General features: G+C 28.6%; 5 protein-coding genes across 16 annotated transcripts; all 5 read left to right on the top strand.

The window, feature by feature from the left end:
* The first annotated feature begins 376 nt into the window (after nt 1–376).
* LOC113561399 lies at nt 377–5,738 on the top strand. Its single transcript, XM_026971002.1, has 7 exons — nt 377–984; nt 1,243–1,509; nt 1,771–2,402; nt 2,585–2,707; nt 2,854–3,009; nt 3,732–3,857; nt 5,641–5,738. Exons 1-6 carry the CDS (start codon nt 954–956, stop codon nt 3,786–3,788), a joined length of 1,266 nt encoding a protein of 421 aa, XP_026826803.1. The 5' UTR covers nt 377–953; the 3' UTR covers nt 3,789–3,857; nt 5,641–5,738.
* A 251-nt stretch (nt 5,739–5,989) lies between these two features.
* LOC105286675 (odorant receptor 43a-like) lies at nt 5,990–8,881 on the top strand. 2 transcript variants are annotated; one of them, XM_011351780.3, is made up of 6 exons: nt 5,990–6,549; nt 6,817–7,087; nt 7,429–7,891; nt 7,957–8,056; nt 8,233–8,355; nt 8,502–8,881. In XM_011351780.3, the coding sequence occupies exons 1-6, from the start codon at nt 6,523–6,525 to the stop codon at nt 8,718–8,720; spliced, it is 1,203 nt and encodes a 400-aa protein (XP_011350082.1). In that variant the 5' UTR covers nt 5,990–6,522; the 3' UTR covers nt 8,721–8,881. The 2 variants fall into 2 exon arrangements, with proteins under 2 accessions (XP_011350082.1, XP_011350083.1); XM_011351781.3 differs by having other exon boundaries at nt 6,821–7,087.
* Nucleotides 8,882–14,613: 5,732 nt separating this feature from the next.
* Nucleotides 14,614–18,666, top strand: LOC105286673 (odorant receptor 43a). 4 transcript variants are annotated; one of them, XR_003406762.1, is made up of 8 exons: nt 14,614–15,828; nt 16,081–16,347; nt 16,598–17,060; nt 17,131–17,230; nt 17,420–17,542; nt 17,664–17,819; nt 18,262–18,388; nt 18,556–18,666. XR_003406762.1 is itself a non-coding variant. In XM_020034054.2 (7 exons), the coding sequence occupies exons 1-7, from the start codon at nt 15,798–15,800 to the stop codon at nt 18,316–18,318; spliced, it is 1,197 nt and encodes a 398-aa protein (XP_019889613.2). In that variant the 5' UTR covers nt 14,614–15,797; the 3' UTR covers nt 18,319–18,666. The 4 variants fall into 4 exon arrangements, 3 of the variants coding, with proteins under 3 accessions (XP_019889613.2, XP_011350079.2, XP_011350080.1); XM_020034054.2 differs by having other exon boundaries at nt 18,262–18,666; XM_011351777.3 differs by lacking the exon at nt 18,556–18,666 and having other exon boundaries at nt 16,077–16,347; nt 18,262–18,351.
* Nucleotides 18,667–18,913: 247 nt separating this feature from the next.
* Nucleotides 18,914–22,710, top strand: LOC105286672 (odorant receptor 43a). 2 transcript variants are annotated; one of them, XR_002193872.2, is made up of 7 exons: nt 18,914–20,158; nt 20,400–20,865; nt 20,932–21,031; nt 21,228–21,350; nt 21,471–21,626; nt 22,037–22,161; nt 22,253–22,710. XR_002193872.2 is itself a non-coding variant. In XM_020034059.2 (6 exons), exons 1-6 carry the CDS (start codon nt 20,017–20,019, stop codon nt 22,091–22,093), a joined length of 1,044 nt encoding a protein of 347 aa, XP_019889618.2. In that variant the 5' UTR covers nt 18,914–20,016; the 3' UTR covers nt 22,094–22,710. The 2 variants fall into 2 exon arrangements, 1 of the variants encoding a protein (XP_019889618.2); XM_020034059.2 differs by having other exon boundaries at nt 22,037–22,710.
* Nucleotides 22,711–22,806: 96 nt separating this feature from the next.
* Nucleotides 22,807–26,835, top strand: LOC105286680 (odorant receptor 43a-like). 7 transcript variants are annotated; one of them, XR_895290.3, is made up of 8 exons: nt 22,807–23,334; nt 23,613–23,879; nt 24,038–24,500; nt 24,576–24,675; nt 24,852–24,974; nt 25,362–25,517; nt 26,199–26,326; nt 26,433–26,835. XR_895290.3 is itself a non-coding variant. In XM_020034055.2 (7 exons), the coding sequence occupies exons 1-7, from the start codon at nt 23,304–23,306 to the stop codon at nt 26,253–26,255; spliced, it is 1,197 nt and encodes a 398-aa protein (XP_019889614.1). In that variant the 5' UTR covers nt 22,807–23,303; the 3' UTR covers nt 26,256–26,835. The 7 variants fall into 7 exon arrangements, 4 of the variants coding, with proteins under 4 accessions (XP_019889614.1, XP_019889616.1, XP_011350100.2 ...); XR_002193870.1 differs by lacking the exon at nt 26,433–26,835 and adding an exon at nt 25,173–25,289 and having other exon boundaries at nt 25,457–25,517; nt 26,199–26,229; XR_895292.3 differs by lacking the exon at nt 24,576–24,675 and having other exon boundaries at nt 24,902–24,974.
* Nucleotides 26,836–26,838: the final 3 nt, after the last annotated feature.

Here is a 26,838-nt window from a genome sequence, read left to right on the forward strand (position 1 = left end):
ATATTTTTATTCTGATATACATATATATGTATAATTATGCACAAAAGTCCATATATGCATTGGATTAATAGCAACAATTATATTATGAAGTATTATAACAGAAATAATAATATAAATATGAAAATAATAAAACGTGAAATCTATATATATATAAGCCAAATACCACTCACTCACTCACTGACTCATCAACGTGCAGCCCGAACCACTGCACCCATCGACTTGAAATTTTAAGGGTATATTCCTACTATTACGTAGGTGCTCACTAAGGGTGGGTTTTCCGAAATTCCACCCCTAACGGGTGAGAAAGGGTAAAATGTGTTTTTATTTAATTCTACACATAATATCGCGGGCCAAGCCCGCGTGACGGGGGATGTTAGTATAAATATATAAATAATATAAATATATAAAAAATAAAGTAATATAATGATAACTGAATGACCATTTTTATATCACATGCACAAATATGTATGGAAGTCAAATGTTTATATCTCTGAAACGATTGAGTTTTCGACCTATGTTTATTTTAAGACTTTTACTTAGTATTGCATTGTACTATCTAGCATGAACACTGAATACTTTCTTTTAAACACCCTTTATATGTAACGTTAGAGGTACTCAGCACTTCTTGTCTTTTTTATACATTAAGATATATATATTACGAACTCACATCCCTTGCATCGTGAATCGATGCTACTGCGTGAGAAAATTGCAGATGTAATGCGTGTCATTGCAACCAACTTATTAATCATATATCAAATTTTTTTGTCGGCATTACTTCTCACATCTCACTTCTCGCTTGAAAGAATAAGCAGTTCGCATATTTAATGTGCTTTGCCCCTCACTTTTAAAAAGTTTATGCATACGCGATGTTTAAAAGAGAATTCTTTGTTAAATGCGAGGTAACGTGGGTTTCTGTAGAAATAGCAACCGCCAGTTTCTCGTAAACTTTCGATATGGATGATTCCAAGTACTCGGGACAAAAAGGTGTCTAATATTGTAATTACAAATGAAACAATTCTTTTTCGAATAAGATTATTTCTTATTATATCCAAACAATCACATTTTCTTGAATTAATTATTCTAAGATATTTTTATTATTTTGACTATTACAATAACTTTACACAAAATCATTATTACAAACTTTATATGAATAATAATATATGTCGAAAGAGAAAATTTGGTTAAATTGAAAGACAGATTAGTTTCTACAGAACATTATCTCATTAAACTTTCTGTAGGAAGATTTCGAATGGGCAGTGAAATTGAATCGTGCGGGTCTGAATTTAATTGGGCTATGGCCTAATCCGGAAGAAAATCCCAGACAGAAACTAATTAGCAATATACGTGTCGTCCTTACATTTGTGGTGGTGATAAGTTTACTAGTGCCTTCTGTGCATTCATTAATTAAAACTCATTCTGATATTATGCTAACAATAGACAATTTACAAATTACGTTACCGGTTCTTAGCAGCATTATAAAGCTCCCAATATTTTGGAGGAAAAAGGAAGGTAAACGTTTGCTAAAACATTATGACATTTATATACGCAAAAGAATAAAGAATATATACACATAAGAAAATATATTTATAGAAGAGTCATAAAATATGTTATAAAAGTTTGGTTGCAAAAGTTAAGAAGTTAAAGTTAAAAAGAGATATTAGCATAAATCTTTCACAGTTTAAGACTTAACAATGTTACTGTTTTAATATCCTATAAATATGTATAATATTATATCATATTATTTTTCTTAAAATTTCCGATATTTTAAAGTTCTCACGTCGATCATAAACATGATCGTCGAAGACTGGTTGAAGTCAAAAAACATCCACGAAAGGAATATAATGATCAAATGGGCGCTATGTACACGTATAATTATGACATGCACGTATGTTGTAATAACAATGGCATTTATATTTTTTTTTGGCATGCCTATTTGCGGAAAATCAATGATATTGCCACTGAATATCACTGATTCAGACAAATCATTGCCCCTACCAACTTTTTACATTTACGATGTAACAAAGAGACCACAGTATGAATTAACAGTTCTTAACCAATGCATCTCTATCATCACCGTTGCTCTGCTTTATACAGGAATTGACAATTTTTTTGGGTTATTAGTTTTTCATATTTGCGGACAATTGAACATCATGAGTAATCGTCTCAAACATAGTCATGAAAATTTTCATGCTGTATTGAGAAGTAGTGTGATGTGTCATATTCGATTGCTCAGGTATATAAACATATATTGCAATATAATCATACCGATATTTTTATATATATATGTAAGTTTATATTTTAGAGCTATAAATATTATAGAAGATACGTACAATGTGATTCTTTTAATATTGTTTCTATATTATCTAATAATATTTGCATTCTGCGGATTCGTATTAGTTACTGTAAGTGACACTAAATGTTTCGAAATACCTAATTTTTTATTGCTATAATTATTCTTAATAATCATTTACAAATGATAATCTAATTACTTAAAGCACATATAATTCTTTTACAATTACTATTACTTGTAAGTCAAAGACTCTAGTCGTTCGCATATAATATGATTTAATACTGAATTAATTAGGTGTTTGAAGACGAAGGAAATGATATATCGGTAACGCGTTTGTCATTTCTTTTCCTGATGATTATCTCCATGATCTTACATATGGGTATTTATTGCGCTGTTGGCGAAGCGTTACTAACAGAAGTAAGTTTATTTCTATTTATAGTATATGTACTAGCAATATAGACTTCTATAATACATAAAACAATGGTCTACTAAACATATATGTATATATGTATTTAATAGGTTCCTTATATATTTGTTTAAATATAATTCTTAATTTATTTAAGATCAATGGTATTCATTATGCGGTATATGATTGCGAATGGTATATCCTTGATCCAAAAAATGCAAAGGACTTAATCCCATTTATAATTAAAGTTAGTGAGCCACTATATTTCACTGCTGGGAAAGTATTTCCTATAACAGTGGCTATGCTTGGCAATGTAAGATATTTGTCTTTCAGAAGTGTTGGTACTTTAGTATGCATATTACATATATATATATATATATATATATATATATATACAAAAGACTAAACCACATACAATTATGTACACGCGCATGTGTTTGTCTAAATATAGACAACCACATGCGCGTGCACATAATTGTATGTGGTTTAGTCTTTTGTAATATATACTTATTATAGAATAGTTTCAAGTTTTGATCATTCAAACAAAAGATTTAGTTTGTAATATAAACATATAATAAGGCTGCAATACACTTTTAACTCGCAGCTACGCTTTTGCCCCGTTGTGAGGGAAAGCAAGAGCAATTGACACGTCGTATAATTTTCTGTCATGTAAATTTGAAAGGAAAAATGACGCCAAAGTCATTATAAGTTGAACAATAATAATTGCACAATACTTGGAACACCGATAATATTAACTATTTCTGTTAGAGAGTGATAATATATACATTTAATGTCCAACTCTACAAAAACCAGTCTCCACTTTCCCCACTGCACCTTAGTTTAAACTGTATTAAAAGATTAAAATTTCAACCCTATACCGTGTTCCATAAATTAATCCATCTTTATGGTTTCTTCATCTTTTATTGATAATTTATATAACCCGGATATCATTAGCTATTTGTATGTTGATTATATGTATATGTACATATATTATTATTATTATTATTATTATTCACCTTTTTTAACTTTTTTTAGTTAATAAAGACATCGGCCGGTTATACATCCGTGTTACTTACATCAAGAAGGAAGTAAAAATGTATATAAGATTAGATTGTTTGTAGCTCTTCCTAGGATCACTGAAATGTTATATTTAAACAGACTGTAAGTATTTTATTTATATCAACTTATTATTTATTATTTTATCGCATATAATCTTTTTAAATTTTGAATATTTTATAAATTTTAATATATTCAAGAGTCGGATAAAATTACGTTAGTAAAAAATACAGAATATGAAATTATACAGGGTGTCTGAGACAGTAATGCGAATTTTGATAACTGAGGTGACAGATAAAAAATAAAAGTTTAAAATTACATGAAATGGTGATACATATTTGACCTTGACACAGTTATCAGGAAGTCTCAAGTCAACTTAAAATCTTAAATGGAAACTCCATTTTTATTATATCATTTTCTACAATTAATTGAACAACTTTGTCTGAAACATGTTTCTGAAAATGCCTCCATAGTGATACAAATACTATTACAAAAAATGAAACGTAAAAGCATTTAAAAAACTGAAATAGCTGTCCAAATACAGCTATTTCAGTTAAATGCACGTATTATATTGGTGTAACATAGTATTTTATCAAAAAAACTGAAATAGCTGTCCAAATACGGGACAGCTATTTCAGTTTTTTTTAAATGCTTTTACGTATTCATAATTGGTTTGTGTAACATAGTATTTGGTATCACTATGTTTATTAATTATTTTTCCGTTTTTTTGGCCGTACCACTGAAAACATTTTAAAAACATTACAATTTTTTAAATTAAGAAAAAACATGGAACTAGAAACTCGCCACGTCCTCGTCGTTAGTTCTGGATTATGTTAAGAGCGAGACTTTTTTATTTCAAAATGTAGTTTTTATTTCAAATACATGTCAAGGTCAATGGAGGCATTTTCAGAAAACATGTTTCAGACAAAAGTTGTTCCAATTAATTGGTAGAAGAAGATGATATAATAAAAAATGGGAGTTTCCATTTAAGATTTTAAAGTTGACCTTGAGACTTCCTGCATAACTGCTGTCAAGGTCAAATATGTATCACCATTTCATGTAATTGTTAAAGCCCTACAACTTTTGATTAAAACATTTTTATCTGTCACGCTCAGTTATCAAAATATTCGGCATGTACGGGTGGTCTCAGACACCCTGTATATTCACGATGCGTTCTTCACACTCTATTTTGCACTGCTGTGCTTTTAGAAAAATAGAAATCTAAAGTGAACGACATGTTAAAGCAGAATACTTTTATTGTATTTTATTTGCAATAGCCACGTTAATACCGATTCTATGATACTTATATAACATTATTTCGATCAACTGTTATATAAGTATCATAGAATTGGTATTAACGTGGCTATTGCAAATAAAATACAACAAAAGTATTCTGCTGTCATTTTTTATCCTTTTTATCTTTATAACATTTTTCAATTCTGACAAACGTTTGTAAATGTGAAAAAATTTCTATATTTGCATTGTGTAAATAACAACAATTATATATAGTACAAAGTAATAGGAAATAATAATATAAACATGACACTAAAAACTATAAAACAAACAAATATTTCATATACTTCTCAAGACTTATTTCCAATGAAAAAAATCCTACATTTTCTCTTAACTCTAAGGCAAGGAATTAAGAATAAAGAATCTATAGAACATTAATTAATATTAAAACAATCACAAAATATCTTTTACCAAGTTAAATTGGATTAGAAGTCCTATTAGTGTAAGAACAGATCTTCTTGATCTTCTAGCGTATTTTTAAACTATCAATCAAAATGCTTTCTTACAATCCTTCTAACATTAAGTGTGAAGTAATTATAATCAAAATATACACATACATATGTATATATAATTATTATTATTATTATTTTTATAGAGTATCATCAATTTTGGATCATTCAAATAACAGTTTTATTATGTAATGAAAACACATAGTTGAAACTATGTATTAAAGGATTAAAGCTTCAACACATATACTCTGTTTCATAAATTAATCCATCTTTACGATTTTTACATCTTTTATTTTTATATCTTTTAATTACTACTAGACACAGGCGCGCGCTACGCGCGCTATAAGTAAAAAAAAATTTTTTTTAAATAAAAATAAAAATAATATAATAAATAAAAGTATCAATATAACCGCACTGACAGCCACTATGACATTCTGACATTCGCAACACGAAGTTTAAGTCACACGAAGTTCGAGCCAAGTGAGAGAACCAATCAGCGTCGCGGAAAAGAGGCCTCAAAAATGAACTTCACGATGTTAACACGCCTTTTTTAGAATAGGAGGATAATAGCATTTTTAAACTGTTTTTATTTGTATGTTGATTATATGTATATATATATTATTAACCTTCAAATGTGTTAAATTTTTAGTTAATGAAGACATACAGATATACTGTTGCAGGCATTCAGCACAACTGTCTTCTTAATTCATTAAGACACATATATTTCTACTTTGCATCTCTTGCGTCGTCGTGAATCGATGCTACGTGAAAAAACTGCAAATGTCATGCGTGACATTGCAACCGACTTATTAATCATGCACTAGTACCTACATAATTTTTTGTCGCCATTACTTTTAACATGCCCGCTTCGAAAGAAAAAGCAGTTCGAATATTTAATGAGCTTTGTCCCTCACTTTTAAAAAGTTTATGCATACGCGATGTTAAAAGAGAATGCTCCGTGAAATACGAGGTAACATGGGTTCCTGTAGAAATAGCAACCGCCAGTTTCTCATAACCTTCCGATATGGATGATTCCAAGTACTCGGGACAAAAAGGTGTTTAATATTGTAACTACAAATGGAAATATGCGTTTTTCGAATATATTTTCGAATCATATTGTTTATTACTATTTCTAAACACGCACATTTTCTTGAGTTAGTTATTCTAAGCTATTTTATTATTTCGACTATAATTTCAATAACTACACAAAATCATTATTATAAAATTTATATGAGTAATAATATATGTCGAAAGAGAACATTTGGTTAAATTGAAAGACAGATTAGTTTCTACAGAACCTTATCTCATTAAACTTTCTGTAGGAAGATTTCGAATGGGCAGTGAAATTGAATCGTGCGGGTCTGAATTTGATTGGGCTATGGCCAACTCCACAAGAAAGTACCAGACAAAGATTAATCAACAATATACGTATCGTTTTTACATTTCTAGTGGTGACAAGTTTATTGGTGCCTTCTATTCATTCATTAATTAAAACTCATTCTGATATCATGCTAACAATAGACAATTTACAAATTACGTTACCAGTTCTTAGCAGCATTATAAGGCTCCCAATATTTTGGAGAAGAAAGAAAGGTAAAAGTTTACTAAAACATTATGACATTTATATACATAAAAGAATAAAGAATATATACATAAGAAGATACATAAGAAAATGTATTAATGGAAGAATCATGAAATATGTATATGTTATATAATGTATACATATTTATGTCGTAATATCTTGTTTATAATAAATATATTATAAAATATTTTTGTAAAATATGTTATAAAATCTTGGTTGCAAAAGTTAAAAAGGTAAAAACATATATTAGCATAAATGTTTCACAGACTCAACAATGTCTTTTACTATAACATAAATATGTATAATATTATAGTATAACATTACCTTTCTTAACATTGCCGATATTTTAAAGCTCTCACGTTGATCATAAACATGATCGTCCAAGACTGGTTAACTACAAAAAACATCCGTGAAAGAAAAACAATGATAAAATGGGCGTCACGTGCACGTATATTTATTATATGCACATATATAATTATAGTGACCTCGATCATAATAATGTTTGTCATACCTATTTTCGGAAAATCAATGACTTTGGCATTGAATATCACTGATTCGGGCAAATCATTGCCCCTATCAACTTTTTACATTTACGATGTAACAAAGAGACCACAGTATGAATTGACAATTATTAATCAATGCATCTCTATGATCACTGCAGCAATTCTTTATACAGGAATTGACAATTTTTTTGGGTTATTAGTTTTTCATATTTGCGGACAATTGAACATTGTGAGGAATCGTCTCAAACATAGTCATAAAAATTTTCATGCTGTATTGAGAAGTAGTGTGAGGTATCATATTCGATTACTCAGGTATATAAACATATATTGCAATATACTTATACCGATATTTTTATATATGTAAGCTTATATTTTAGAGCTATAAATATTATAGAAGATACGTACAATGTGATCCTTTTAATATTGTTTCTATATTATCTAATAATGTTTGCATTCTGCGGATTCCTATTAGTTACTGTAAGTGACACTAAATGTTTCGAAATACCTAATTTTTTATTGCTATATTCATTCTTAATAAACATTTTAACATAATAATCTAATTACTTAAAGCACATTTAATTCTTTTACAATTACTTCTAAGTCAAAGACTCTAGTCGTTTGCATATAATATGATTTAATATTGAATTAATTAGCTGTTTGAAGACGAAGGAAATGATATATCGGTAACGCGTTTGTCATTTCTTTTGCTTATTATCATCTCCATGATCGTACATATGAGTATTTATTGCGCTGTTGGCGAAGCGTTAATGACAGAAGTAAGTTTATTTCTATTTATAGTATATGTACTTGCAATATAGAATTCTATAATACATAAAACAATGGTCTACTAAACATATATGTATATATGTATTTAATAGGTTCCTTATATATTTGTTTAAATATAATTCTTACTTTATTTAAGATCAATGGAATTCATTATGCGGTATATGATTGCGAATGGTATATCCTGGATCCAAAAAACGCAAAGGACTTAATCCCATTTATAATTAAAGTTAGTGAGCCAATATATTTCACTGCTGGGAAAGTATTTCCTATAACAATGGCTATGCTTGGCAATGTAAGATATCTCTCTCTCAGAAGTGTTGGTACTTTAGCATGCATATTACATATATATACATAGCAAACACGCATGTGCGCGTGCGCATAAGTGTATGTGGTTTATTCTTTTGTAATATATACTTGTTATAGAATATTATCAAGTTTTGATTATTCAAACAAAAGTGTTAGTTTGTAATATAAACATAGTTTAAACTGTATTAAAGGATTAAAACTTCAACACTATATTCTGTTTCATAAATTAATCCATCTTTATGATTTCTTCATCTTTTATTGATAATTTATATAACCCGGATAGCATTTTGTATTTGTATGTTGATTATATGTATATGTACATATATTATTATTGTTATAATTCAACTGTTTAAACTGTTTTTAGTTAATAAAGACATCGGCCGGTTATATATCCGTCTTACTTACATCAAGAAAGAAGTAAAAATTTATGTAAGATTAGATTGTTTGTAGCTCTTCCTAGAATCACTGAAATATAATATTGCGATGCAAAGTTCAAAATGTGACGATTTTACGATTAAGATACTCCGTTTTCTACACCATCGTCAAGTGAGGGCAAGGGGGCTCGCAGAAAGATGAATGAACAAATATGAAATTCGCTAGTTTTGACGCTCGAAATGACACGTAAATATAGAGTAGATAATGTTAACTTCAGTATCGATCAAAAGCGTCACATTTCGAACTTCGCATAACTTTATAAATAGATATTTCTTTTAATTTTAATCAATACATTTATATGGCACGGTAGGTAAGAGTCACGGTAGTGATTAAAATCAAAGAAATATTTATAAAGTTATGGTGTTTTTAATGGTAATATCTTTTATGTTATTAAAGCACAACACGTTACAAGAAGCTTACGGGATGTATCTAATGCATTCTGTACTTATCTTTAGTATTTGTCTAATTTTAGATAAAGTATTACAAACTATATAAAACATAATTTTAATAAGTAAAAATAAAAGCAGGATACTAATATTTTGCACCAATTAAAAATTATATAATCACAACAGCAAATCATCCATTTATAATAATAGAATAAGAAATTGATGTGAGATCAAAAACTTCAAGTCTCAATGATACGAGTATTATGTTTTAAGCATGTTTAGTTAAAAGATATCTATTATACAGTGCTGGCAAAAAGTTTCGGAACGGTTAAAAATCTTGGAAAATAATGATTTAGTGGAAAAATGTTTCAAACAAAAAGCATAGGGCTTAAAAAAATCTATTAGATGATGATATCTATTTGACCTTGGTATGACCTTGGAAAGCCCGGTCATGGTCAACATAAAAATCTTAAATGGAAACCCCTATTTTTTATTACATATTCTTGTAGCTTAGCTCGAGAGCTTTTCGAAACGCTATAATAAATTTTTTTTCTCTTACGTACTTTTTGACTTATAAGGCTTGAAGGTTACACAGTACCGCCGGTAGAATTACCCAAGGTGTACCGCGTGGAGGTTGCACGGTCGGATTTACACCTCTTTTGTGCGTGTGCGCGTGCGTGTATGTGCGTGTGTGCGTGCGTGCGTGTATGAGTGTGTGTGTTCTTCATAAAACTAACTTCACAAAAATAGTTTATACTCGTATGTACGAACAACGACATTACACACACACACACACACACGCACACGCACACGCGCGCGCGCGCACACACACACACACACAAAAGAGGTATAAATCCGACCGTGCAACCTCCATGCGGTACACTTTGAGTAATTCTAATGCCGGCGGTACTGTGTAACCTTCAAGCCTTATAAGTCAAAAAGTACGTAAGAGAAAAAAAATTTATTATAGCGTTTCGAAAAGCTCTCGAGCTAAGCTACAAGAATATGTAATAAAAAATAGGGGTTTCCATTTAAGATTTTTATTTAGACCATGACCGGCCTTCCAAGGTCATACCAAGGTCAAATAGATATCATCATCTAATAGATTTTTTTAAGCCCTATGCTTTTTGTTTGAAACATTTTTCCACTAAATCATGATTTTTCAAGATTTTTAACCGTTCCGGAACTTTTTGCCAGCACTGTATATACTCATTCTTATAGTTGGCGCAATTTGTCGATATCATTAGTTTTATAGAGTTCATCTTTGAACGCTTTCTTCGGGCGCGTATACTTGGCGCTTTTTTGTACCTTTCATCCTATAAAACATTAATTAAAATTAACCCACTAAATTAGAGTTTCCCAAAGTGGGTGCTATCGTTCCCTTGTGGGTGCTAGAGAGATCTGGAAGGGTGTTGTCCTCAGCGGCACTAGGGGGACGTTGAGGAGTAAGTGGGAAATAAGAAGACGAAAAACATTTGGTTGCCTAAATATCTTTTTAAGTAAATTTGACTCTATAGATACATAATTCACTTGACTAAATAGTTTTAACACTTCAGTTCCAAGTTGTTTCATTTCCAGGTATTTTGAAATTCAAAAATTACATACACAGCTACAGAAATATTTTGATGAAATTACTGACACAGCTACGCTTACAATTTTCATATTAGTTGAGATAAAGACAGAGATTTCCTGAGGGGGGCGTCGAAAAAAATTATCTTTGAAAACGGGGCAGTAAGCTAAAACAGTTTGGGAAACTGTGCATTAAACAAATCACAAAACATTTTTTACTACATAAGATTAAATAATATATTCTATTAATATAAGAAACAGATCTTCTTTATCTTTTAACTTTCAATTATCAATCACGTACAATGCTTTTTTTTTATTCTTTCTAACATTAAATGTACATAAATAATCATAATTACAAACTATATACGTGTTGCAAAATATCTTTTTAGGAAAAATTGTATTATATTTGCGACAATATATGTATATTGAATGTTTTTTTTAGAACATACTATTTAAGGTTATTTAATATTACAATATTACTTATGTCATTACATATGAATTTTATATAATTAATATATTATATATATAATTTTTAAGGTATTCAGTTATCGTCTTTTTTTAAGACCTATTAAGACTATTACGGCCTTCTAAGCCTATTAAGACTTCTGTATTACGAATTTGCATCCCTTGTGTCGTGAATCGACTGCGTGAGAAACCTGCAGATGTAATGCGTGACATCACAACGGACTGCTTAATCATATATTAGAACGAAATGTTTTTTGAGGCTATTACTTCTTAGTTTCACAAACTACGTGAAACTAGAAACAACTTAAATATTTAATGTGCTTCATCCCACGCTTTTAAAAGTTTGTGCCAGCGCGATGGGAATTCTCTGCGAAAAGAATGCGAAGTAACGTCGGTACCTGCAGGAACAGTAGCCATCAGTTCCTCGTAAACTTTCAATATGAATAATTCCAAATACTCCGAACCAAAAGGTTTTAATATTATAACTACAAATAGGAATAGTCGTTTTTTGAATCATATTATTTATTATTATTTCTAAAGAAGCTCAGTTTTTTGAGTCAATTATTGCAAGATACTTTTATTATTCCAGTTATTCCAATATACTTTATACAAATTCATTGTACAAAACTTGTATAAGCAGTAATATACATATCGAAAGAGAAATTTTGTTTAAACTTAAAGTCAGATTATAAGTTTCTACAGAATTTTATCTCATTAAAATTTCTATAGGAAGACTTCGAATGGGCAGTGAAATTGAATCGTGCGGGTTTGAATTTGCTTGGGCTATGGCCTAATCCGAAAGAAAATCCCAGAGAGAAATTAGTGAACAATATACGTGTATTCCTTACATTTCTGGTGCTGATAAATTTACTGGTGCCTTCTATACATTTACTGATTAAAATTCATTCTGATATCATGCTTACAATAGACAATTTGCAAATTACGATTCCGATACTTACTACCGTTATAAGACTCCCAATATTTTGGTGGAAAAAGGAAGGTAAATGTTCAATAGAGCATTATATATAAAAAAGAAACAAAAAATAAGCGTGAGAAAATGCTTTTATGGAAGTTTCATGAACATAGTATAAAATTACAACCTGAAAAAAGATACTTTGCACATACTTTTCATGAATTCAACGATAAATATTTTTGCTCTTTTAAGATGATCTCATTATGTATCATACTATCATTTTTATTACACCTTTCGATATTTTTTAAGCATTTACATCGATTGTAAACATGATCATGGAAGACTGGTTAAAGACAAAAAACATCCATGAAAGGAAAACGATGATAAAATGGGCGCTACGTGCACGTATAATTATTACAATCACGTATTTTGTGATAGCGATCGCGCTCATGCTGTTTTTTGTCATAGGACCTATTTTCGGAAAATCAATGACATCAAATATCACTGACTCACACAGATCATTGACCCTACCAACCTATTACATTTATGATGTAACAAAGAGACCACAGTATGAATTAACCATTATTAGCCAATGCATCTCTCTTACTACCGGAAGCATTCTTTATACAGGAATTGACAATTTTTTTTGATTATTAGTTTTCCATATTTGCGGACAAGTAAACATTATGAGATATCATTTCAAACATAGTCATGACAATTTTCGTGTTGTACTGAGAACTAGTGTGATGTATCATATTCGACTGCTCAGGTATATATGCACATATTGCATTACACTTAATACCGATATATCTGATATATTATTGTGCCGACATAACTGATATTTTAGAGCTATAAATACTATAGAAGATACGTACAACGTGATCCTTTTAATATTATTTCTATATTGTGGTATACTGTTTGCATGCTGTGGATTCCTATTAGTTACTGTAAGTGATACTGAATTTATACACATATCTAACTTATTTATTACTATAAATATTCTTAATAATTATTATCATACGCGGGAACCTATTGTAATTGCCAAAACGCATCTCATTCTTTGATAAGAACTTCGAAAGCACAATAAAGATTTGTATCTTCCTATTTATATAATATGATTTAATAAAGATAATGATTTTATAATGAACTAATTAGCTGGTTGGAGATGAAGAGAATGATGTATTGTTCACGCGTCTGTCATTTCCTTTCATGATTATTATATCATTACTCATACATATGAGTATTTATTGCGCAGTTGGTGAAATGCTAATGGCCGAAGTAAGTTTATTTGTATTCATCATATACTACATAGATTCTTATAATACATAAAGCAGACATATAGTAAGTATGGTATTTTTAAATACTTGTTAAATATTACTATAATGTCTGTAAGTGCAATGGAATTTACCATGCGGTATACGAGTGTGAATGGTATTCTCTCGATCCAAAAGAAGCAAAGGATTTAATCCCATTTATGATTAAAGTTAGTGAGCCTGTTTGTTTCACTGCTGGAAAAATATTTCCTATAACAATGACTACGCTTTGCAATGTAAGATGTCATTTTATCATAAGATATTAAGAAAAATGTTATTATAATTTAGTATCAATATTATTTGTAATCTCACATACCTGCACATACTTTTATATGATGTTTACTATTATAACATTTTAACTCTCATATTATGCATTACCAATTTATCAGGAACTTTAGTACAGTAGCATGAATTTGAGCGCTATTTTATTAAATAACAGAAATATAAAATATAAATTATCTTTTATTTATAGTGTGGGCAACAGCTCAACATATGTACACTGTTTTATAACTTAATATATCTATTTGGCCTGTTAATACATATTCGAAAATTAATATTTATTGTTAGTATTCCTTATTAATAATTAATACATCCGTCATAACATTTTTCAATCCGTTTTTACTTGTGTGGTGATTTTATATATTCTTTATATTCCAAATCATTTAATTTTTTTAGTTGATAAAGACGTCAGCTGGTTACATATCCGTTTTACTTACGGCAAGGAAGAATTAAAAATTTAGATAAGATTAAATTCTTTTTACCTTTTCTTAGAATCACTGGAATGCAATAATTAAAAAGACTGTAAGTATGTTATATATATTAGTTTATTATTAATATTATTTTTCGAAATTTTAAATTTTCAGTAATTTTTATTACGATTAAAATTCGAACAAATGTCAATTACATTATTTAATGGTTTATAATGATTTTTGATATTTACATGTGATATGTTGTTCGCAGTGGACTTGCATTGTTGTGCCCTTATAATAGAAATATGGATTAAATGACATTGTTAAAACGCATTTGATCAAATAATATTTTATAAGTAAAATGAGTGTTAATTATCCATTACATTAAAATATAACAAAAATACTCCGTTGTTATTTTTTTTTTCTTTTTATCTCGATATAATATAATTTTTATTCTTTTATATATGTAATTATGCATAAAAGTCCATATGTACAGTATATTAACAACAATAATTATATTACGAAGTGTTATAACAGTACAATAAAAATATTATAATAATAAACTGTGAAATATAGTATAAATGTATGAAAAATAAAATATCTGTAAAACATTTATCAAAATTAACTCATTAAAAGAATCACAAAAAATTTTACTATATCATATTGGATTACATATTATATTAATACAGGACACAGACCTTTTTTGTCCACTAACTTTTAATTATCAACCAATACTTTCACATTTTTTCATATTCTTTTTAATATTAAGTGGAAACTAATTATAATGAGAAACAAAATGCAAAATAAATGCATAATATATTTCTAGAGAGAACAAAGTTATACCTTATTTGTGACAAATTGAATATTTTTCTTTATTACATTTAAAGTTATATTATATTTATATAATAAGTTGCATATAAGTTATAAGTCATACTATATTTAAAAAGTTACGTACTATTATATTATAATTCAACTATTCCATTACATATGAATTTTAATTTAAAATTAATTTATATTTAAATGTTAGAAATGTTCCGCACAGTGGCCTTCTTAATTTATTAAGACATATACCCCTTACATATATCCCTTGCGGCGTAAATCGATGGTACTGCGTGAGAAAACAGCAAATGTAATGCGTGACATTCTAACCGACCTTATTATTCATATACTAGTACTTCATTATTTTCTCGACATTACTTCTCACATAATCGTGTAGAAAGCAGTTCAAATATTTAATGTGTTTTGCCCCTCGCTTCTAAAAAGTTTCTGCATACGCGATGAGAATGCTCTATTAAATGCGAGATAACTTCGGTTCTTGCACGGAAAACAACCGTCAGTTTCTAGTAAACTTTCGATATGGATGACTCGAACTACTCGGGACGAAAAGGTGTTTAACATTGTAACTACAAATGGGAATATATTTACATCAACTAACATTATTCATTATTATTTACAAATTTATTTATAAATCAACACAATGTTTTGAATTGATTATTCTAAAATATTTTATTTTACATACGTTTATTATTATTAGAAAACTTGTGTTAGCAGTAATATGTATAATATATTGAAAGGGAAAAATTGTTTAACTTAAATTAGCCTCTATAAAAGCGTGTCTCATCAACATTTTCGTAGGAAGGTTTCGAATGGGCAGTGAAATTGAATCGTACGAGTTTGAATTTAATTGGGGTATGGCCTGATCCGGAAGAAAATTCCAGAGAAAAATTAATGAGCAATATACGTGTAATCATTACATTTCTGGTGGTGATAAGTTTATTGGTGCCTTGTATACACTCATTGATTAAAACTCATTCTGATATTATGCTGACAATAGACAATTTACAAATTACGGTACCGGTAATGAGCACCATTATAAAGCTTCCAATATTTTGGAGAAAAAAAAAAGGTAAATGTTTAATAAAATATTATGAGTAACTTTTACATATAACTATTTACATATAAAAGAAACAAAGAATATGATATACATAAAAATATGCTTTGATGGAAATGTCATCAGCATCTTATAAACTTCTGCTTGCAAAATTGATAAGAGATACCTAGCACAGACTTTTCATAAGTTCAAGGCTTTTTGCTCTTATAATATGATATAAAAATATAGTATTATCATTTTTATTCAAATTTTCCATATTTCGAAGCTCTCACATCGATCATAAACATGATCGTCAAAGACTGGTTAAAGTCAAAAAACATCCAGGAAAAGAAAATGATGATAAAATGGGCGCTACGTGCACGTATATTTATGACATGCTCATATATAATACTAGTAGTCGCACTCATAATTCTTTTTGTCATACCTATTTTCGAAAATTCAATGAGGATGGCATCAAATATCACTGATTCACACATATCATTGGCTATACCAACTTATTATATTTACGATGTAACAAAAAGACCACAGTACGAATTAACAATTATTAGCCAATGCATCTCTATTACCACTACATGCATAATTTATATAGGAATTGACAATTTTTTTGGATTATTAGTTTTTCATATTTGCGGACAATTGAACATCATGAGGAATCGTCTCACATGTAATCACGATAATTTTCGTACCGTATTGAGAGCTACTGTGATGTATCATATTCGATTGCTTAGGTATATATGTATGCATACATTGCAATACATAAAAGTCGATATACTTGATATGTATAAACTGATATTTTAGAGTTATAAATACTATAGAAGATACATACAACGTCATTCTGTTAATATTATTTCTGTATTTTGGGATAATATTTACTTTCTGTGGATTCCTATTAGTTGCTGTAAGTGACGCTAAATGTTTCGAAATATCTACCTTACTATATACATATTCTATATTTCTATGTAAATATTCTTAATAATTATTATCGTACACAAGAATCTAATTGTCAAAAGCGTACATAATTCTTTCACAAGAACTTCTAAGTCAAAATGAAGATTCTAACTGTTACCATATTATATGAATTAATTAGCTGTTTGAAGACGAAGGGAATGATATATCGTTTACGCGTTTATCATTTCTTTTCCTCACTATTATATCCATAACCACACATATGGGAATTTATTGCGCTGTTGATGAAACGCTAATGACCCAAGTAAGTTTATTTGTATTCATCGTATACTAACATCACAGATTCTTATACCTACATAAAGCATATATGTAGTGACCATGTGTTCCTTAAATATTTGTTTCATTATAACTGTAATGTCTATAAGTACAATGGAATTTATCATGCGGTGTACGATTATGAGTGGTATTCTCTGGATCCAAAAGAAGCAAAGGATTTAATCCCATTTATGATTAAAATTAGAGATCCTGTTTATTTCACTGCTGGAAAAATATTTCCTGTGACAATGGCTATGCTTTGCAATGTAAGATGTCATAACTATTAGAATAACTTTATTATAAATATTATATATATTCTCACATACACGAACATAATTTTATGTGGTTTAAACTATTATAATATTTAAACTCTAATATTATGGGTGAACTAACTTATGATAAAGTTTATTATGCAACAACATGAATTTTATCACTGTTTTATTAAGTAACATAAATATAGAATAAAGTATTTTCTACTTAAAGTGAATAAAAATTCAACACATATACCCTGTTTTATAAATTGATCTGTCTAATTCCAGAATGTTATTATGCATTCGCAAATTAATAACTAGTACATTCCTTATTACTAATTATTATATCCCTTGTACCATTATTCATGTTTCATAATGTTCAATAATGTTTCAACCATTTTACTTGTGTTGTGATATTAAATATGTTATTACAGTCTAAATTATTTAAATTTTTTAGGTGATAAAGACAGCGGCCGGTTACATATCTGTTTTACTTACGTTAAGGAAAAACTAAAAAGTTATGTAAGATTAAATTGTTTGTAGGTTTTTGCTAGAATCACTGGTATGCAATAATTAAAACGGATGTAAGTACTTTATTCACATCAATTTATTATTTATGTTTATTGCATATTATTTTTTTTAATTTAAATTTTTTGTAAATTTTATTTTGCTCAAAATTCGGACAAAACTACGTTGTTAAATGGTACGTATACAAATGGTTTATAATGTTTACATGATATGTTGTTCATAGTGGGACTTGCAGTTTGCTTTTAGAATAGGAATATGAAATAAACGACACTATTAAAATAAAATACTTTGATCAAATATCTAATATTATATACATATATCTATAGACATTCTAGATAATATATTTTTATTCTCATATATATACTCTCTGTGTGTGTGTGTGTGTGTGTGTGTGTGTGTGTGTGTGTGTGTGTGTGTGTGTAATTGTGCAAAAAATTGTGCATTATGTTAATCAAAATAATTATGTTACAACAGAAGTATTACAACAAAAATAATTATAAATATTATAATGATAAATGTGAAATATATAAATCCATAAAAACTAAAATATCTGTAAAACATTAATCAAAATTTAATCTCTAAAAGAATCACAAAAAAATTAGTATAAAATAAGATTGATTTAGGTACATATCCTATTAATATAAATTACATATCTTCTTAATCCTCTAACATATCTTTTAACTATGAACCACAATACTTTCTTACATTCTTTTTAACATTAAAAGCAAAGCAAATAATCACAAAATACAATTTCTAAAACAGGTATACTTCATTTGCGACAAATTGGATATTTTCCTTTATTAAACATATTATATATTATATTTAAGGTTACGTCATGTCATATTATTATTTAACTGTCATTATACATGAATTTTATATAATTAAAGTATATATAATGTTGGACATGTTCAGCACAGTCATCTTCTTAATTTAGTAAGACATATATATTTATATAAGACATGTTCATATTACGACCTTGCATCTTTTGAGTTGTGAATTGATGCTACTGCGTGAGAAAACGGCAGATGTAATGCGTGACATCGCAACAGACTTGTGCTTAGGCACATATCAATACGAACTTTTTTTGTCGCTCTTAATTCTCGCACAAACTGCATGGAACTAAAAGCAGCTCGAATATTTAATGTGCTTTCCTCCACTTTTAAAAAGTTTATACATGCATTCGAATGCTCTGCTAAATGCGAGGTAACATCGATTCCTGCAGACATAGCAATCATCAGTTTCTCGTAAACTTTCGTTATGGATGATTCGAAGTACTCGGAACAAAAAGGTGTTTAATATTGTAATTAAAAATGGAACCACTTGTTTTTCGAATAAGATTATTTATTATTATTTCTAAACAAGCATAGTTTCTTTAGTTAACTATTCCAAGATATTTTTATTATTCCGATTATTCCAATATACCTTATACAAAAATTCATTATTACAAAACTTCTATAAATAGTAATACATGTGTCGGTAGAGAAAATTTGTTTAAATTGAAAACTGAAAAGTAAATTGGTTTCTGCAGAACATTGTCTCATTAAAATTTCTGTAGGAAGATTTCGAATGGGCAGTGAAATTGAATCGTGCGGGTCTGAATTTACTTGGGTTATGGCCAAATCCGCAAGAAAGTGCTAGAGAGGAAGTAATAAGTAATATACGTGTGTTGCTTACATTACTGGTAATGCTAACTTTATTGGTGCCTTGTGTACATTCCTTGATTAAAACTAATTCGGACATCATGCTGACAATAGACAATTTACAAATTATTATACCGATACTTAGCACCATTATAAAGCTTCCAATATTTTGGTGGAAAAAAAAAGGTAAATATTCAATAATATATTATCACATTTATATAAACATATAACAAAACGAAGAATATATAACCACAAGAAAATGCTTTTATGAAAGTGTCATGAAGCATCGTATAAAATTTTACTTACAACTTTAAAAGAGATACCTTGCACAGACTTTTCATAAGTTTAAAGCTAAGCATCTTTGCTATCCAATATGATATAAATATGTATATTATTATTTTTATTATAATTTCCGATATTCTTGAAGCATTCACATCAATTGTAAACATGATCGTGGAAGACTGGTTAAAGTCAACAAATATCCATGAAAGGAAAACGATGATTAAATGGGCGCTACGTGCACGTATATTTATTACATGCTCGTATATACTAATAACAATCGGGCTCATAATTTTTTTCGTCATAGGACCTATTTTCGGAAAATCAATGACATTGACATCAAATATCACTGATTCCAGCAGGTCATTGACCCTACCAACTTATTACATTTACGACGTAACAAAAAGGCCGCAATACGAATTAACAATCATTAGCCAATGCATCTCTATTACCACCACAGGCATACTTTATATAGGAATTGACAATTTTTTTGGATTATTAGTTTTTCATATTTGCGGACAATTGAACATCATGAGGAATCGTCTCAAATGTAATCACGAAAATTTTCGTGTTGTATTGAGAGCTAGTGTGATGTATCATATTCGATTGCTTAGGTATATATGTATACATTGCAATACTTACATGTCGATATATTTGATATATATAAACTGATATTTTAGAGCTATAAATACCATAGAAGATACATACAACGTCATTCTGCTAATATTATTTCTCTTTTTTGGGATATTATTTGCCTTCTGTGGATTCCTATTAGTTGCTGTAAGTGCCGCTACATTTTTAAATGTCTAACTTACTTATTACTATAAATATTCTTAATAATCATTATCGTACACAAGAATCTAATTGTCAAAAATGTACATAACATTTTCACAAGAACTCTATGTCAAAATGATGATTATAACCGTTAGCACATGATTTAATAATGAATTATACGATTTAATAATGAATTAATTAGCTGTTTGAAGACGAAGAAAATGATATATCGTTTACGCGTTTATCATTTCTTTTCCTCATTACTACATCCATAATCATACATATGGGAATTTATTGCGCTGTTGGTGAAACGCTAATGACCCAAGTAAGTTTATTTCTATTTATCGTATACTAGCATCACAGATTCTTATAATACATAAAGCATATATGTATTAATCATGTGTTCCTTAAATATTTGTTTAATTATAACTGTAATGTCTATAAGTGCAATGGAATTTATTATGCGGTATATGATTATGAGTGGTATTCTTTGGATCCAAAAGAAGCAAAGGATTTAATCCTATTTATGATTAAAATTAGAGATCCTATTTATTTCACTGCTGGTAAAATATTTCCTGTAACAATGGCTATGTTTTGTAATGTAAGATATCACAAATATTACTATAATATCTTTAATTATTAATATAACTTTAGTTTCAATATACCAAATACGTATAATTGCATGTGATTTAAGGTATTGTAAGGTATTGTAAAATTCAAATTCTAATATTATGCGTTATCAATTTATTAGGAATTTTATTGTGCAGTAACAGGAATTTAATTAATGTTTATTAAGTACATCAACATTTTCTAAATTATCCTTCATTTAAAGTGGATAAAAGCCCCTGTTTTACAAATTGATTTGCAAAGTGTGTAATATATTCGAAATTTAATAACTAGTACATCCCTTATTAATAATATTATCCTTTGTAACATTTTTACATTTGTTTTTTCTTGCGTGCTGATCTTATGTATGCTCTTATAGTACACCACATTATTTAAATCTTTTAGTTGCTAAAGACGTCGGCCAGTTATATATCCGTTTTACTTACATCAAGAAAAAACTAAAATGTGGGTAAAATTAGATTATTTGTAGCTTTTCCTAGGATTACTAGAATGCAATAATTAGAAAGACTGTAAGTATTTTATACATAGTAGTTTATTATTAATATTTTCCAAGTATTATCTTTTGAAATTCATGATGTTTACATGATATGTTGATCGTAGTGGACTTGCATTGCTGTGCTTTTAGAATAGAAATATGAAATAAATGACATTGTTAAAACGCAATACTTTGATCAAATAATATTATATAAGCAAAATTAGTGTTAACATATCCATTACGTTAGAATATAACAAAACTATTCAGCTGTTATTCTTTATCTTTTTTATCTCGATAACAGAAATTTATTCTGATATATGTATATGTGTAATTATGCATAAAAGTCCACATGTGCATTGTATTAATAACAACAATTATATTACGGACTGTTATAACAGAAATAATAATATAAATATGACAATTATAAAATGTGAAATATAAATGTTTGAAAAATAAAATATCTGTAAAACATTAATCAAAATTCGCTCACTACAAGGAACACAAAACATCTTTTACTGTATATATTGGATTACATATTCACTATTAATACAGGAAATAAACACTTGTGCCCACTAACTTTTAATTAATTATCAATCACATTGCTTTCATACATTCTTTCTAATATTAAGTGCAAAGTAATTATAATATACTCATAAAATGCCTACGTGTTTGTAAACTGTCTAGCAAAGTTTTATTTTATTTGTGTCAAATTGAATGTTCTCCTTTTTTACTACATTTAAAGTTATATATGTTTAAATTTACATAATATTATGATTTAATTGTGTCATTACATATGAATTTTATATAATTATGTTATATATAATTTTGGAGGTATTCAGCATAGTTATTTTCTTTATACACTAAGCATATATATTATGAACTTGCATCCTCCTTGTGTCGTGAATCGATGGTGCTACGTGAGAAAACTGCAGATGTAATGCGTGACATCGCAACAGACTTGTGCTTAGGCACATAATACGAAATGTGTTTGCCGCTTTTATCTCTCGCACAGAACCGTGCGGTACCCTGAAGCAACTTGAATATTTAATGTGCTTTGCCCCACACTTTTAAAAAGTTTATGCTTACGCGATGTTTAAAAAAGAATACTCTGTTAAATGCGAGGTAATGTGGGTTCCTGCAGAAATAGCAACAGCCAGTTTCTCATAAACTTTTGATATGGATGATTCAAACTACTCCGGACGAAAAGGTGTTTAATATTATAACTACAAATAAATTTTCATATTTCAAATAAGATTGGTTATTATTATTTCTAAATAATTTATTTAGTTAATTATTCTAGGATATTTTTATTATTCTAATTATTTCAAGATATTCTTGAATGTATTATTTCAAGATATATTCTATATATATGTTTATTATTACAAATCTTGTATACGTAATATATATCGAAAGGAAAACTTTGTTTAAGTTACAAGTTAAATTAGTTCCTACCAATTATTGTCTCATCATAATTTCTGTAAGAAGACTTCGAATGGGCAGTACAATTAAATCGTGCAAGCTTGCATTTGCTTGGGATATGGCCTAATCCGGAAGAAAATCCCAAAAAGAAATTAATGAGCAATATACGTGTATTCGTTACATTTGTGCTGGTGATAAGTTTATTGGTGCCTTCTATACATTCTCTGATTAAAATTCGTTCTGATATCATGATGACAATAGATAATTTACAATATACTTTACCGGTTCTTAGCGCCATTATAAGGCTCGCAATATTTTGGTGGAGAAAGGAAGGTAAATATTAAATAAAGTAGTGACAATTTTGTTTTCAAATTGAAAAGAGATACTTTGCATGGATTTTTCACAGTTTGAACTAAACAATAATACACTTTCAATATAATATAAATATGTATAAAATTATCAATTTTATTAAAGTTTCTGATATTTTGAAGTTCTCATGCCGATCATGAACATGGTCATGGAAGACTGGTTAAAATCAAAAACCATCTACGAAAGAAATACAATGATCAAATGGGCGTTACGTGAACGTATAATTATTACAATTACGTATCTAATAATAATGATGGTGATCATACTTCTTTTTGGCATGTCTATTTTTGGAAAATCAATGAGATTGACATCGAATATTACTGATTCATACAGATCATTACCTGTACAAACTTATTATATTTATGACGTAACAAAGAGACCGCAGTACGAGTTAACAATTATAAGCCAATACATTTCTCTCATCATCGCTGCTATGCTATATACAGGAATTGACAATTTTTTTGGATTATTAGTTTTTCATATTTGCGGACAATTGGACATCATGAGATATCGTCTCAAACATAGTCACCAAAAGTTTCGTGCTATATTGAGGTGCAGTGTGATGTATCATCTTCGATTGCTTAGGTATACATATATGCATATATTGCATATATTGCAGTGTATATCGATCTATGTGATACATGTGAAATGATATTTTAGAACTATAGATACTATAGAAAATATATATAATGTGATTCTTTTAATATTGTTCCTGTATTTTGCAATACTCTTTGCGTTCTGCGGGTTTCTATTAGTTACTGTAAGTGTCTGAATCTTTATAATTATCTAATGTATTTATTGGTATATTTAGTTTTAATAATTGTTATCATAAATAAGAATCTAATACCAAAGCGTAACTAATTCTGTCACAATAACTTCAATATAAAGATTCTATCCTTCTGTTTACACAATTTAATTTAATAATGAATTAATTAGGTCTTTGAAGACGAAAAGAATGATATATCGTTTACACGTCTGTCACTTAGTTTCCTCATTATTCTGGCCTTACTCTTTCATATGGGTATTTATTGCGCAGTGGGCGAGGCACTAATATCTAAAGTAAGTATTTATTTATATTTGTCATCTTTTATAGCAATACAGATTTATGTAATACTCGGTCAGTCAAAAAGTCGATCGATTTTTGCGATAAATTGTTGTTTATTGCATTCTGTAGAAATAAATCATTCATAAGAATTCATGTAGAGATAAATCATTCATAAAGTAATTACTGTTTTCTTTGATTACATATTGATACAGATCTGTATCTACGATACAGATATTATTATTGTTGCATATATTATATATGTATACCTGCCGTATTACGTATATCGAGTCCAACTTTTTGAGTGATCAAATGCATAAAACAGATACTTGGTTAGTAGGTGTTTAGTTATTAGATGTGTGTTTCGTATATATTTATTTAAATATAACTATAATATATCTAAGATCGATGGAATTCATTATGCGGCATATGATTGCAAATGGTATTCCCTAGCTCCAAAAGAAGCAAAGGACTTAATCCCATTTATAATTAAATTTAGTGAACCAGTGTATTTCACTGCTGGAAAAGTATTTCCTATAACAATGGCTATGTTTTGCAATGTAAGATATCGTAAGGTTTAATACACACATCAAAAAAGTTTGCACCACCCTCATATCTTGCGTTTGTATGTTCCACCACTGCCTTGATAGTTAACCTCTTTGACACTACCCTGAACAAAACAGGAGATAATAATTTGCACGTTTTGTACTTTCATTCCTTACTCCTACGTGGATCGTATGCAACACGGTTACTCAGAAATCGAGGTGGTGCAAAACTTTTTTTGATGTGTATAGAATAGAATAGAATAGTATGAATATTATATATAATTAAACATACCCATATACACATACACACACACACACACACACACACACACACACACACAATTTTGTGTAGTAACATTGAAATTCTGATACAATACGTTTCGCATTTATCAGAAATTTTATTATTTAATAGTATTAATTTAATCGTAGTTTTAATAACTAATGCAAACATAGAATAAACTCTCTGTTATTTAAAATGAGTGAAAACTCGACACAAACATCTTCTCTGCCTGATAAACTGTCTTTATATTACGCAGGGTGTAAATACATATTGGAAAGATACTAATTAATACATCTCTTATCGATGTATTAATATCTACTATTTATATAATTGCTATCTTTTATAACATTATAAATTCCCTCTTAATTGTGTGTTCATTTTATACCATCATATTTCAAACTTTATAATTTTTTTAGTTAATAAAAACGTCGGTCAGTTATGTATCCGTTTTACTTACAACGAGGAAGAACTAAAAGTGTAGTTGAAAATAAATTCTTTCCAGCTTTCTCTATAGAATTGCTAGGATACAACAATTAAAACTACTGTAAGTATATTATTTATATTTTTTATTTCTATTACTTATCACACAACACACACACCTATTATCTTTCTAAATATTGAATATTTACGCAAATTTTATGATCTTCCAGTTTCGGAAAAAAAGTTAACTACATTAAATAATACTTACAACAAAAGGACTATGATATACTCACGGCACAGATGCGCAGACAGCGTTGGACTGCTATGCTTTTAAAACAGTAAGAATATAGAATATAGAATGAACGTTATTATTAAAACACATACCTCTGATACATAATATTATATGTATAAGTAGAAGTAGAGTCAATGTATCTATTATATTAAAATATAACAGAAATATATTCCATTGTTATTCTTTATCCTTTTCATCTTCATAAACTTTTTCATTGTAACATATGCTTACCTGTGTAAACTATCTCATATGTGTATTGTTAATGGCAATAATTACATTATGAAATATTACAATTGAAATGATAATATAAATAAAGTGACAATAAAATATACTTTATTTTTTTT

This window comes from Ooceraea biroi, chromosome 7 (assembly GCF_003672135.1).
Source record: "Ooceraea biroi isolate clonal line C1 chromosome 7, Obir_v5.4, whole genome shotgun sequence".
Classification (NCBI taxonomy): domain Eukaryota; kingdom Metazoa; phylum Arthropoda; class Insecta; order Hymenoptera; family Formicidae; genus Ooceraea; species Ooceraea biroi.